The 11,485-nt window shown below is 39.4% G+C and overlaps 1 protein-coding gene across 2 annotated transcripts in view; it reads right to left on the bottom strand.

Annotated features, from left to right (window-relative positions):
* FBXO38 (F-box protein 38) overlaps nucleotides 1–10,979 on the bottom strand; it is a 54,521-nt gene extending 43,542 nt beyond the window's left edge. The window contains exons 1-2 of one of the 2 annotated variants that reach the window (XM_007447484.1): nucleotides 10,875–10,979; nucleotides 3,676–3,865 (exon numbers count right to left, since the gene is read on the bottom strand). In XM_007447484.1, coding sequence (XP_007447546.1) covers nucleotides 3,676–3,803 — 128 coding nt within the window. In that variant the 5' untranslated portion in view covers nucleotides 3,804–3,865; nucleotides 10,875–10,979. Of the gene's footprint in view, nucleotides 1–3,675; nucleotides 3,866–10,874 lie in introns of those variants that run through there. The other variant, XM_007447483.1, reaches the window with a different exon arrangement.
* Between the last annotated feature and the right edge of the window lie 506 nt (nucleotides 10,980–11,485).

Here is an 11,485-nt window from a genome sequence, read left to right as displayed (position 1 = left end):
TTTTTAATTTAAAGGAAAAAAAAAATCTAAAAAAAAAAAAAAAAAAAAGGAAGGATAAAAAAATAGTACATTTCAAGGTATAGTGATAAGGGAATGTACAAAAGATCAGAGAACTGATCAATTTGAACAAATATGTATACTAAGTTTATAGTGTACATTTTCCCCTAGATCTTTTACCTTTTAATGACATACTTTAATAAAAGTATTGCATAAGCATTAAGTGAAAAACACTCATCTGAATTACAGTTTCCTCTTTTCCAACCTCCCCTGTTATCTCTTCCTTCATGAAGCTTTTCAACTAAACTCTGCTTTTGTTCTGTTTCCAGTAATACCAATTTATATATCTCTCTCTTAACAGACCTAGGTTAATTAAAAAAAAAAAAAGGCAAAAGCTACCCTTTATTGAGCTGGTATTGTGTCACAGACACTGTACTACAGTCACTGTTTCACAACTTTTACAAGCTAGGTTCTTTTCCTGTTTGCAACACAGCCCTCCCCCAATCCTTTTTCTTCCCTTCTCTGTTCTGCTGTGTTCCCCACCCCTCTGGCTATGAGGTGACTTTGGCCAACGGAAGGCAGGGCAAAGGCTTTCTGCTATTGCTAGTCCCCTAGCTGAATGAATCTTCAGCATCTCTTCCTCGTTCCCTTAACCCTACCTACACCTCTCTGAATGATCCCTTCATTAAGTTATCTTCAAATTCCAGCCGAGGGTATCTTGTTTCCTGATACAACCCTCATTGATATAGTAGGTGCTATTGTTATGTTACTCCACTTTACAAGTGGTGAAATTGGCTCAGAAAAGTTAACCAGAAAAAAGTCAACAGCTAAATAATTTGAGAGAGGAAGAGCAAGGATGTCAACAGTTGGGTCTATTTCCTAAAAATTAAGCTAATTCTAAAGGAAAGTCCAGGTATACCTGCTGAATATTTCTCTGCTCTATTTCTTTCTACCTCTGGCCCCTCTGCATTCTCCTTTATAACTATTTAATAAAGAGAATAAAATAAAGTCAAATTCTCTACCAAAAAAGCATTATTGCCAACTTAATTTACAGTTTCCATAACTTAGATATGAGGATACTTTTCAGAAACTATATAACTATACACTTTATAAACAATGAAAAACTGAATTTGTTTTCTAAATCAAGTTTTGCCACTAAAACTTTTTTCCACAAATCACTGATTTTTATCCAAAGTATTTGCCTGGGTTAATATTATACTCCCTTGAAATACAAACATCAGTAATCTTATGGAGATTATCTTATATTTGCCCTCAGAAAAAGAATGTATTTTTACTCCACAGATACATAGTCAAAAAGCTGGAGTTCAAAAGGCAGATCAAACATATTTTAGAAAAGATGTGTTTAACATGGCAGGTACAGCAAAGATTAAGTTTCTTTTAAGGAAGCCATGGTTTTTCTTGTTTCATGAAAACATGCTAAATGGTTATTACAGGACTACAAAATGAGTCCTCAGATAAAAACTTTAGAAGCCTAAAAATAAATGTTTATTTTTAGAATACCATATTCAAGTACTCAGCTTAGTTCACAGTTCTCCTTACATTCTGCCAATTTGCTGCATGTTTTTTTCATTATAACCAGGGTAACATCCTTCTGTTTGATTCCACTCCTTCTACTGTTATATTCTGTTTGAACTGCAAAATCGAATCCACTCTCAATTTAAAATATGATCAAATTTGTTCATAATATGCCCTGCCATTAGTCAACAAACATCTAACACACATCCCTAGAAACAATTTTACCTATGCTTTCCTCTAGTATTTTAATAGCTTCATTGTTTAATTCACTGATACATTTAGAATATAGTTGTCAGATATGAGAGAGAGAACATGCTTTTATTATTTTCTTCAAATGTTTTTCGGTTGTGACATCATCACTGAATAATCCACTCAGCTTTTCCTCACTGATGTGAATACCAAGTTTATCATAAACTAGATCCCCACATATATTTGAATCTACATATGGAGCCTATATATGGAGTTTGTTTTACCCAACTGTCTGGCTATCTTCTCCCGTACCAAATCTTTAATTATTGTGTATTTTAGAATACATTTGAACATCTAGTAGGGTTAGACTCTTTTTCTGAAAAATTTTGGCTACAGAATTTTTCCTGCCAGATGAACTTTAGTATATTATCCTGTTATGTTAAAAAAAAAAGTCTATTAGTTTAATTGGGCCTTCTATTCCCAGACAGAACTGAACAAAAACTATACTGTGTCACATAATAACAAACTGCAGAAGATAAAGACTAATACAAATTTATACTGGAAAAGAAAAATAAAGTGCCCATAGTTCCCTAAAATAACTCTGCTATCACGATTTTAAAACTTCTTAATCTGCAAATATTCAATAATTTTTAAAAAATTCAAAACTTTTCTAGGAACTTCATATATGGAAATCTCCCCTAGGTAAATAATCTAAAATAATGGAAAATTCAGATGCTTAGATAAGTTAGTTGCATTATATAAGAGAAAAATTAGAAACAATAGAGACGAAAGAATACAAGAAAAGGTAATTATCATTCATAGCCAGTGGAATAGAAAGCAGTGACTAAAATGATAATTATGAAGACCATGCAGCAATATGAAAAAAGGCACAACACAATATAACCATTAACACTTACCAAGTGTTTATGCCATGCAGTGTATTGAGTGCTTTAAAAGCATTATCTCATTGAATCCTTATAATAACATCTTTATATCTATCACTGGTCCAGAGATAGTAAATGAGAGACTCAGGATCAAACTCTGGTCTCTCATTCCAGAGACAAAGTATATTAGGATGTGTTTATTTGAGTGGATAATGAAAGAAGAGAGCAGGAGAAACTATAATGAAAGGGTTTCATTGGTTGTTTTTTTGGTTTTGTCTCTGGTTTCTTTAACAATTGTTATAATACAGTTTAGATAAAAATATAATTTTAGGGCTTCCCTGGTGGCGCAGTGGTTGAGAGTCCGCCTGCCGATGCAGGGGACACGGGTTTGTGCCCCGGTCCGGGAAGATCCCACATGCCACGGAGCGGCTGGGCCCATGAGCCATGGCCGCTGAGTCTGTGCGTCGGGAGCCTATGCTCCGCAACGGGAGAGGCCACAACAGTGAGAGACACACGTAGCGCAAAAAAAAATAAAAAATAAAATAAAATAAATATATATATATGTATATAATTTTAAAAAAGGATTTTGAAAAAAATTTACCTCAAAACAACTTTAATGTGTGCACTGCATATACCAATGATGGGTATTATTTCACAAAACTTTTTTCATTTCCTTTCGTTTATGTGCACACAGAGCAAAATGTGTTTCTCACTGTGGACTGTAATCCAAAAGTCAGAATCACTGCTTTATATCATACACACAAGGTACTGTAATAATAAAAGTCAACAAATCTATCAGTCAGTAAGAATTCCAAGAAGCCTGGAATGTTAACACAGTCTAGATAATGGCTGCCCAATAAAACTTTCTCCAATAAAGGAAATATTCTCTATCTTCACTGTCTGTACTGTCCTATACTGTAGCCACTAGCCATACTGGATCTTTAATTTAATTTAATTTAAATGCCACATGTGGCTAGTGACTACCATATTGGACAGCATAGCTCTACCATTTGCTCCTACTTATACTATACATTCCATGTAGGTAAAAATCAACCAAACAAAATCTTACCTAAAAATATGGCAAAGCACTTCATGTGAAAGTTGATTCATATAGTCCTTTGTTTCATCTGATATTGTTTCTTCAGGAATATCATTGTTCATGAGACACGTTTTAACACTTTTCTTTCTTGGACCCATTGCTGCGTTATCTCCAGTATCAAAGAGCAAATCTCTCCTTTTGGTTACTTGAGTTCAAAGACCTGAAAGCAAGCAGTGATTAGAGCAGACTAAAACACACGAAACCCAGATGCAGAAATTATCTTGGTAAAACAATGTTTATTTTAGAATACAGACACACAAAGGTAGTGCTATTACAATGGTACAGACTACATTCAAATTAATAAAAAGACTACACGAAAAGGCACAGAACATCTTTTTTCTGAACAGCAGTAGAGATAAAAATGCATTACTTAGAATGAGCAAAAATCCAAGGAATCGGGAGTTCTGGATTCTATTCGTACTCTGTTGCTTCCTAGCTAATTCACTCAATTTCTCCAAGCATCAAATTCCTCATATGTAAGATAAGATTAAACTAGACAAACAAAACCCCTTCCAACTCCAGGAGCCTGTGATTCTAGGACTGCCCCTAACACAGCAGAAAGGAGAAGACTCTCGGATTCTAGTCCTGGATCTGCCACAAACTACTTCTATGAACTTGAATCACCTTTTAAATTCTTCCTTCTCCCACCTATGAAGTGAGGGGATCAGATTTCACTGGTGGGTCACATATCCCTTTATGAATTTGATAAAAAGAAAAAACTATTAACCTTCTCCACAAAAAGCAATAACCAAAAAAACTACTTAATTTTACATGCAATTTCAGAGGAAGAATAAAACAACCCTTCTCCCTCTCCCTCTCCCATAAGTATTAAGGAGCAGAGGTTAATTCACTTTTGTATCAGATGTATGTTTTGTTTGTTTTTAAAATAAGCTTTAGTGAGGGAGGAAGAAGAGAAAGGAGGAGGAACGGAGTGGGGGAAATAACATAAAAGTCAGATGAGCGAACTTCTGCCCAGAGGTTTGTTTTATTTTGCAGATCAGGTTAAGAGGGAACTATGTGAAAACAGTGTCCTTTAAACAGCATTATCAATTATCTCTGGTAAAATTCGGAAAACTTATCTGGATTCAAAGTGAGAGAACTGTAGAGTTCAGAGCTTAATCATGCTACAGTGATGCAAAGAATTGCTGTCGCAAATCTGTCAATCTCTGGATTAAACAGTGTTTGCTCCATTTTATGCACCAATGCTTTTTCTTTATTATAATCTGTTACTATCAAAAGTTTCTAAAGTGGACCCCATGCTTCCATTTTCTTACAGAGTTGCAATAAAAGTGTAATCTTTTCTTGATGACCTGAGGTTATCATTTGAATATACATTATATTCTGCAATATAGTCTCAGGGACTCCTGAACTATATGGAGTTTCTGGGGTTCCTTTGCTTCAGCAGCATATGGGAGCAAACTACAAGGCTAAGTGAATTCTTTTATTTCGCGCGCGCGCGCGTGTGTGTGTGTGTGTGTGTGTGTGTGTGTGTTTTCTGGTCTCTTCTTCCCTCACTGAAAGGTTATGCACTGTGACTTCTGACAGGTGTCAGCATGCTTGCTTCTCCCTGCACTCCACCCAAACACACACACACACAAACACACACTTCTAATTTGCTGCTTCTAATAAGCTATGGCCTGGGAAACCAAAGAAATAAGTTTTTAGAATTGTGTGTGGATTAATATCAACAGGCAGTTAGTAGTATGGACTTAAGGAATTCTGCAAAGAGTAGGTACATGAGCTACAGTTCACTGAATTTGTTTTTAAAGAAATTTAATACACATGATCAAACAGAAACCAAATCAGCCTACAAGAAATCCTAGTTTGCAGAGGATAAAATCTTTCCAACCTGACCAAGCCACCTTTCCAATCTCATCTTTCACTTCTTATCACTTGCTCACTCCAGCCACACCAGTATCCCAGTTCATCCATTTGTTTAACATTCATCTTTTATTCCTAGTAAGCTATTAAATCTGGCTAGAATGTCCTTCCCTTCCTTTTTTTTTTGGCCTGGAAAACCACTATTCTGCCTTCAAAATCTAGTTAAACGTTAAGTCCTCTGAAAAAACGTCTCCTACTAAACTACTCTTCTGAGCTCCCTGTGAGACTTAACTAACATTAGCTTCTCCCATAGCAACTTGGATAGTATTCTATTGATCATGTCTCTGCCAGGAAAAGGAAAAGAATCTCAATCTCCTGCCACTGGGTGATAACAAATCACACGTGTCTGATGTGTGAATATCCATCAGTCTTTCCATTATTCCATATGCACCCAGTAGCTGCAAGGCTGCTAAGAACCATTTCACCCTCCTATTTTTGCCACCACAGCACTCAGTGATCTCAGAAACAAGCCTGTAACCCTGGCAAAAATGCAATCATACTTTACTCCAATAGGAACACATAACAATTAGCTACACTGAGGCATTCAAATACGTTGACAAGGCTATAAACCAGTACAGATCAATCCAACCATGGATTAATTCTCCAGCTATGTTATTTAGCACATGCTTCACCTTTTACACCCTCACCTTTGACAACTCTAACCATTCATGGATACCACGTTCTTGATTTCATCCTCTAAGTAAAAATCTTTCTTGGCCCTTCCCCCTTCTTTTCCTTCAGCAAATCCACACCACTTAATAATTTCCACCCTCATCTTATGATTCCACCTTTTATTGCTCCTTATTTTGCAATACTGTGGTTTTGTGTGAATCAGATTTAGTAGCTCCAGTGCACAACATACACTTGAAATTTTAAACCAATAGATTGCACTGTAAATATCACTGAGTTTATATAAAGTTCCCTTGTTTAGAACTTACAAAAACATTTACTCACAGATATGACATTATACAACATTATAGAGAGGTTAGGTTAAGTCTCCAGCAAGCCCACAAAGATCCACTTAACCTGCTATGCATTAACACTACTACCAAAGGGCCTAAATTAAGAGGACTACAACAAAAATTTAGGTGAAATTGTAATATAGTTCCCATATCACATCTAGAATTGAAAACTTGGTCATAGAGCTACTTATTTGGTAGCAGGTGGAGTAGTGACTCCCCTGCTACAAGGCTTCAGTGGGAAAGGGACTTGTGGAGATGAACGTTGGGGTAAAGGATAAGACCGCCATCTTCCATCTATTAGGGGCTTTAACAGCTCAGGACCCATAGCTGGGGGAAATTCCTCAGTCCTCTCCAGTCCAAGTAGGTGCCCCTGGCAATATTAAGGAGATAAAAGGCTCATTCAAGGACTCAATTATGTGCCCTCACCACCATTCAAACTCTACTTAAAAAAACAAACAACACAACCAAAAAAAACCACACAACTGTTTCAACTAAAGCTGGCTTCATCATCACTTAAGAGAAATACATGACTGGACTAGGCTGAGAGCATTTCATCCCAGGCACTGAGTACAGAGGCCTGGTATCCCTGTTTGAAAAGAAAACACCATGAAAGATGGAGACCTAGTGATGACGGAGTCTCTCTTATATGTGCATGCTCTCTCTCAATTGCTTGTCTTTTAGTGGGATGAGGGATAAAAGCAGGTGAGAATAGAAAACTGCCATGACTGGTCTTCTATGTCTTGGTTTCTTCCTACCCCTATCTCCAAAATATGACCACTCACCACTTGAGAAACTCAATAAGGTAGAGAAGGTCCAAAGCAGCAGCAAGTAGAAAGAGGAAAAGAGGGAAATTCCAGTTATCAACAGTAGATAAAGATGACACACAGGAACGGGCCTAGCAGAGGAGTTATGGAGGGTAAGGGAGAGGTGAGTATAAATAACAAGTGGGTATAAATATGCAGAGGCTATATTTTGCAGCACTAGGTGTCATTTTTTAGGGTCAGCAAGTCCTGGAGGCTGAGATTTTAAACCTCAAAGAAATATCATTTTGAATCCCAGAAAGTTAAAAGGTGAAGAGTCCTTCACAGACTTAAAGGGTCACACAGTTCTTAATTTTTTGTGGGTCACAAACCCATCTGAGACTATGATGAAAGCTGTACATCACCCCAAGACAAAAACAAAACACACCCAGACTCATGTATAATTTCAGGGGCTTCACAGAGACATGGAAGCTCATCCAGAGGACCCTATCCAAGGCTGGTCCCTCAATTTTTAGATGGGCAAACAGAACCAGAGGGTATAAGTCACTTGCCAAGGGCATATATTAAGTGTCGGAGTTTAGGCTGGGATTCAGATTTCTCAGCCTACACTATACAACCTGTCATCAAGTCAATCCTTTGCACCTCAGCTAGCTGCCTACATTCCAGAGCTATGCCCCAGTGCTTGGAGATGCACTTCTCGATGCTCTGATAGAACTGCTGCTGACCACACCCTCCTTCACAAATTAGAGCTTGTGGTCCATCTAATTTGGCTCACACACAGTAGCCTACAGCAGCCCTGGGTCTCCCACAGTCATCCTGTGGCTGGCTGTTTAGCAGACCTTAGCCACAGGAAGCATCACTTTTGTCCTAGTGGCCCAAGTATGTTCTAAGTAGTAAGCCTGAATTGTTTCTGAGCATTCTTTAAACTTGAGAAACCCAACAAGGTAAGGAAGGTCCTTCTCATTAACACGTAGGTGTGCTCCTCTCCTTGCAACCTGCCAGTTCAAATCTCCTCCTATCCCAAACTAGACTACACTATCCTCTACTAAGTTAATTCATTCTGGTTGCTCCCAGATTTATGCCTATCTTTTAAACCTTAACCCTCCAGGCTACTCCAACCTCTTGTTGAGGAGCACCAACATTTCCTTGCTTGCAAAAATCATTTTCCTTTTGATTCCCTACTTTCATTACAGAGGTTTTAACATGTATTGTACACAATTCTGACAATTGTTGATACCTATAAAAGTCCTATATAAACCTACTCTTTTACTCCCTAAACGCACAACTTAGAAATCTTCTTATACCTGTTCCATCTTGTCAACATCCTCTTTCATCCCTGTCTTATTCTACTAATTACTCTCTTACTCAGATCACACTGGATCCTCCAAGGTACGTGTTTGTGTCTTACTAACATACCTTATAGGGCAGCGATAAACCGACTTACCGTACAACTAATGAGAAAACTTAAGGACCTCTTCTTTTATGAAACTTTCACAATGCTGAATCAATTTCCCCATTCTGTATCTAATTAATAGCAATTTTTAAAAGAGTTTCTCCAGAGAATTGTTATTTTCTATCTGTTCATCCGTCCACCCAACCAACTCCTCACTCGACTACTTTTTTATTGCCTATTAGGTGCCAGGTGGTGACAAAGTCTTTCCTCCCATGAAGCTTACAGTCTCACAGTGGAGACAGATTCTACCAACAGTTTCTGACAACTCAGACACTTCAATTACTATAACTTAAATTCCCCTTCATTAACCTCACCAAAAATATCTCTCTCCCATTTAAAACTTTCCAATGTCTTCAATCATCCTATCTGGTCAAGGGCTCCCCTGCCCTTCAGGTTTCTAACACCTTTCTTTAGTTTCTATTGGCTTCAGCTTGCTCATATCAATGTATGCATTGATATGCATGTCAATTTGACACCATTCCTCATCACAGATCTTCTATGTCTACTTCCTAGAACATAAAACAGCCTCTCTTGCCTAAAGAAATGCCGCACCACATCCACCAAGCTGGTCAAATAAAAAACAAATAAGAAAACAGAATTATAGTACTGAAAATGTCCAGGAGTCATCCAGTCCAATCTCTCATTTTCCAAGATAAGGAAAGTAAGAACCAGAGAGGTAAGCTGCCTTGCCCAAAGTCACAAACCCAGAAAGTATCAATACCAGTGCTGAAACAAGGATCCATGTCTTTAACTCTAGTTCAAGTTCAATTTTATTTCACTATATGTCACTTTTCCTTACTGTAATCTAGCTTTTCCTTCTTCTCCCATTGTGAATCTTTTTTTAAGTAAAGTGTGTACTTCCAGGCACACAGTCTTTTAAACAAACACACAAAAGTCTATATTCTTTACCCAAAGAGGACATAAGAATCACAGCATCACAAATTTTCAAGAGAAAAAGCCTTAGTGATAACCTAGACCAGTAATTGTCAAAAAGTTAAAAATTACAAGCACAGATTTTTCAATCTATATGGCTACATAATATGTACTCTCCACACCTCACCTCTTCCCTCCCCCAGAAAATCATGGCTTTATGGAGCCATTATTTTATTCTTCATTCGTGCAGACTATGGGAAAGGGGATTAAGAACCTGTGACCTAATCTAACTTATTCGTTTGTCAGATGAGAAATCTCCAGTCCAGAAATAGGAAGGTAAACCAGCAACTTAATAGCAGTTTTAATATAAAAAACAAAGGTTTCCTATGTTTCATATTTGCGTGTTTTACACTGCTGGTATAGGTTTCTAAAACAAAGTCTTCAGGTCAGAGCTTTCCACTACACAGGAAACATAGGAATCTTACGAAGTGCCAGTTGCCCTTGGCCGATTTGGCGTCTGGAAAGAAACATGGTAGACACCTCTGAAAAGTCATCTCCTGGCTACACAAAATGCAGGGAAGAGATGCTTTTCTGGCCTGTCTCTAAGGTAAGACTCCTTGAAAGGGAGTTGAGAACCTGATTTTAGAGCTAGGAGGGGGATCAGAAGCATCCAACACCTTCGTTTTACAGATACGTAAACCGTGGCACAGAAAGGGTAACGGACCTGGGCAAGGTCAGAGAGTGAGTCGGTGGACGAGGTAAGTCTAGAACTCCGGGCTCCCAATCTCTTAGCTGGCCGCCTCTCAAAAATGTATTCACTGCGTCCTGCTCAAAACATCTCAGTAAGCTGACTACAGGCCTTAACACACCAGCTTAAACACTGGCTTAACGTTAAAATCGTGGAACTTCTGACGCCCAGAGTGGGATGGGGTCCCAGAAGTTGGCCAGGCCAAAAGTCCCCATTTTGTTGAGAAAATCAAGACTCAGGGAGGGTTCTGTATCCTGGGATCTTGGACCAGATTCAGGCAAGGTGGCAAACCCTGTCACCAGGGCCTAGAAGGCCAAGAACCACAAACCCAATCCCGGCTCTTCGGGGAGCTCTAGGCCCGAAAGGGGCCGAAGACCAAGAGCCCGAGCGGTCGGGGGCCGCAGAGCCCCATCCAGCCGCCTCCACCCGCCGCACGCACCCCGGGCTCTGCAGTCCGCCGCCCGCCCCGGCCCATCCGTCCGCCGTCTCACCTACGCCAGCCCTCCGTTTGTTGTAGTGGTGGAGGGAGGGAGAAACGCAACATACACTTCCCGCGGCCCCCACCGCCGGGGCGCTTCCGCTTCCGCCGCCCCTCGGGCACTTCCGGAGTGTTGGTATCCCGGGCTAGGGCCGCTCCCCATGCCCATGCTGGGTGTGGGGCGCGGGTGTCCAGGCCCGGCAGCCATGTTAAGCGTGGCGTTTCGGAGCGCGCTGGGGGCGCGTCCTTCATTCACGTGACAGCAGCGCCACGCCCAAAGCGTCTAGCGTCGGACGCCGGATAAATGCTCGTGATTCTGTGGTTTGTTTTTTGTTGGCTTTGGGTGAGCTTTCGGTCTTCGCGTTTCTCGTTTGTAAAGTAGCGAGCTAGGTTCCAGTAGAGATATTTCCAGAATTCGTTCACCTGAAAACAGAAAATCTTTTTCTTTTTGGGGGGGTGAGGCAGTTAAAGATGTCAATGTTAAATCAGCCCTTCCCTACTTTTGGTGCATTGTCTCTACACGTAATTTACAATATTTTATAGTTTCCAAAGGGTTTTCACGTCATTGTCTCATTGAAAACTCCCTGACACCGTGACGTATGGGCAGGAGTCAGTTTAACCCGT

The sequence above is a fragment of the Lipotes vexillifer genome, unplaced genomic scaffold, assembly GCF_000442215.2.
Source record: "Lipotes vexillifer unplaced genomic scaffold, Lipotes_vexillifer_v1.1 scaffold1009, whole genome shotgun sequence".
In the NCBI taxonomy this organism is placed as follows: Eukaryota; Metazoa; Chordata; class Mammalia; order Artiodactyla; family Lipotidae; genus Lipotes; species Lipotes vexillifer.
Note: the sequence above shows the minus strand (reverse complement) of the source record. Positions and strands in the feature narration are given on the sequence as shown.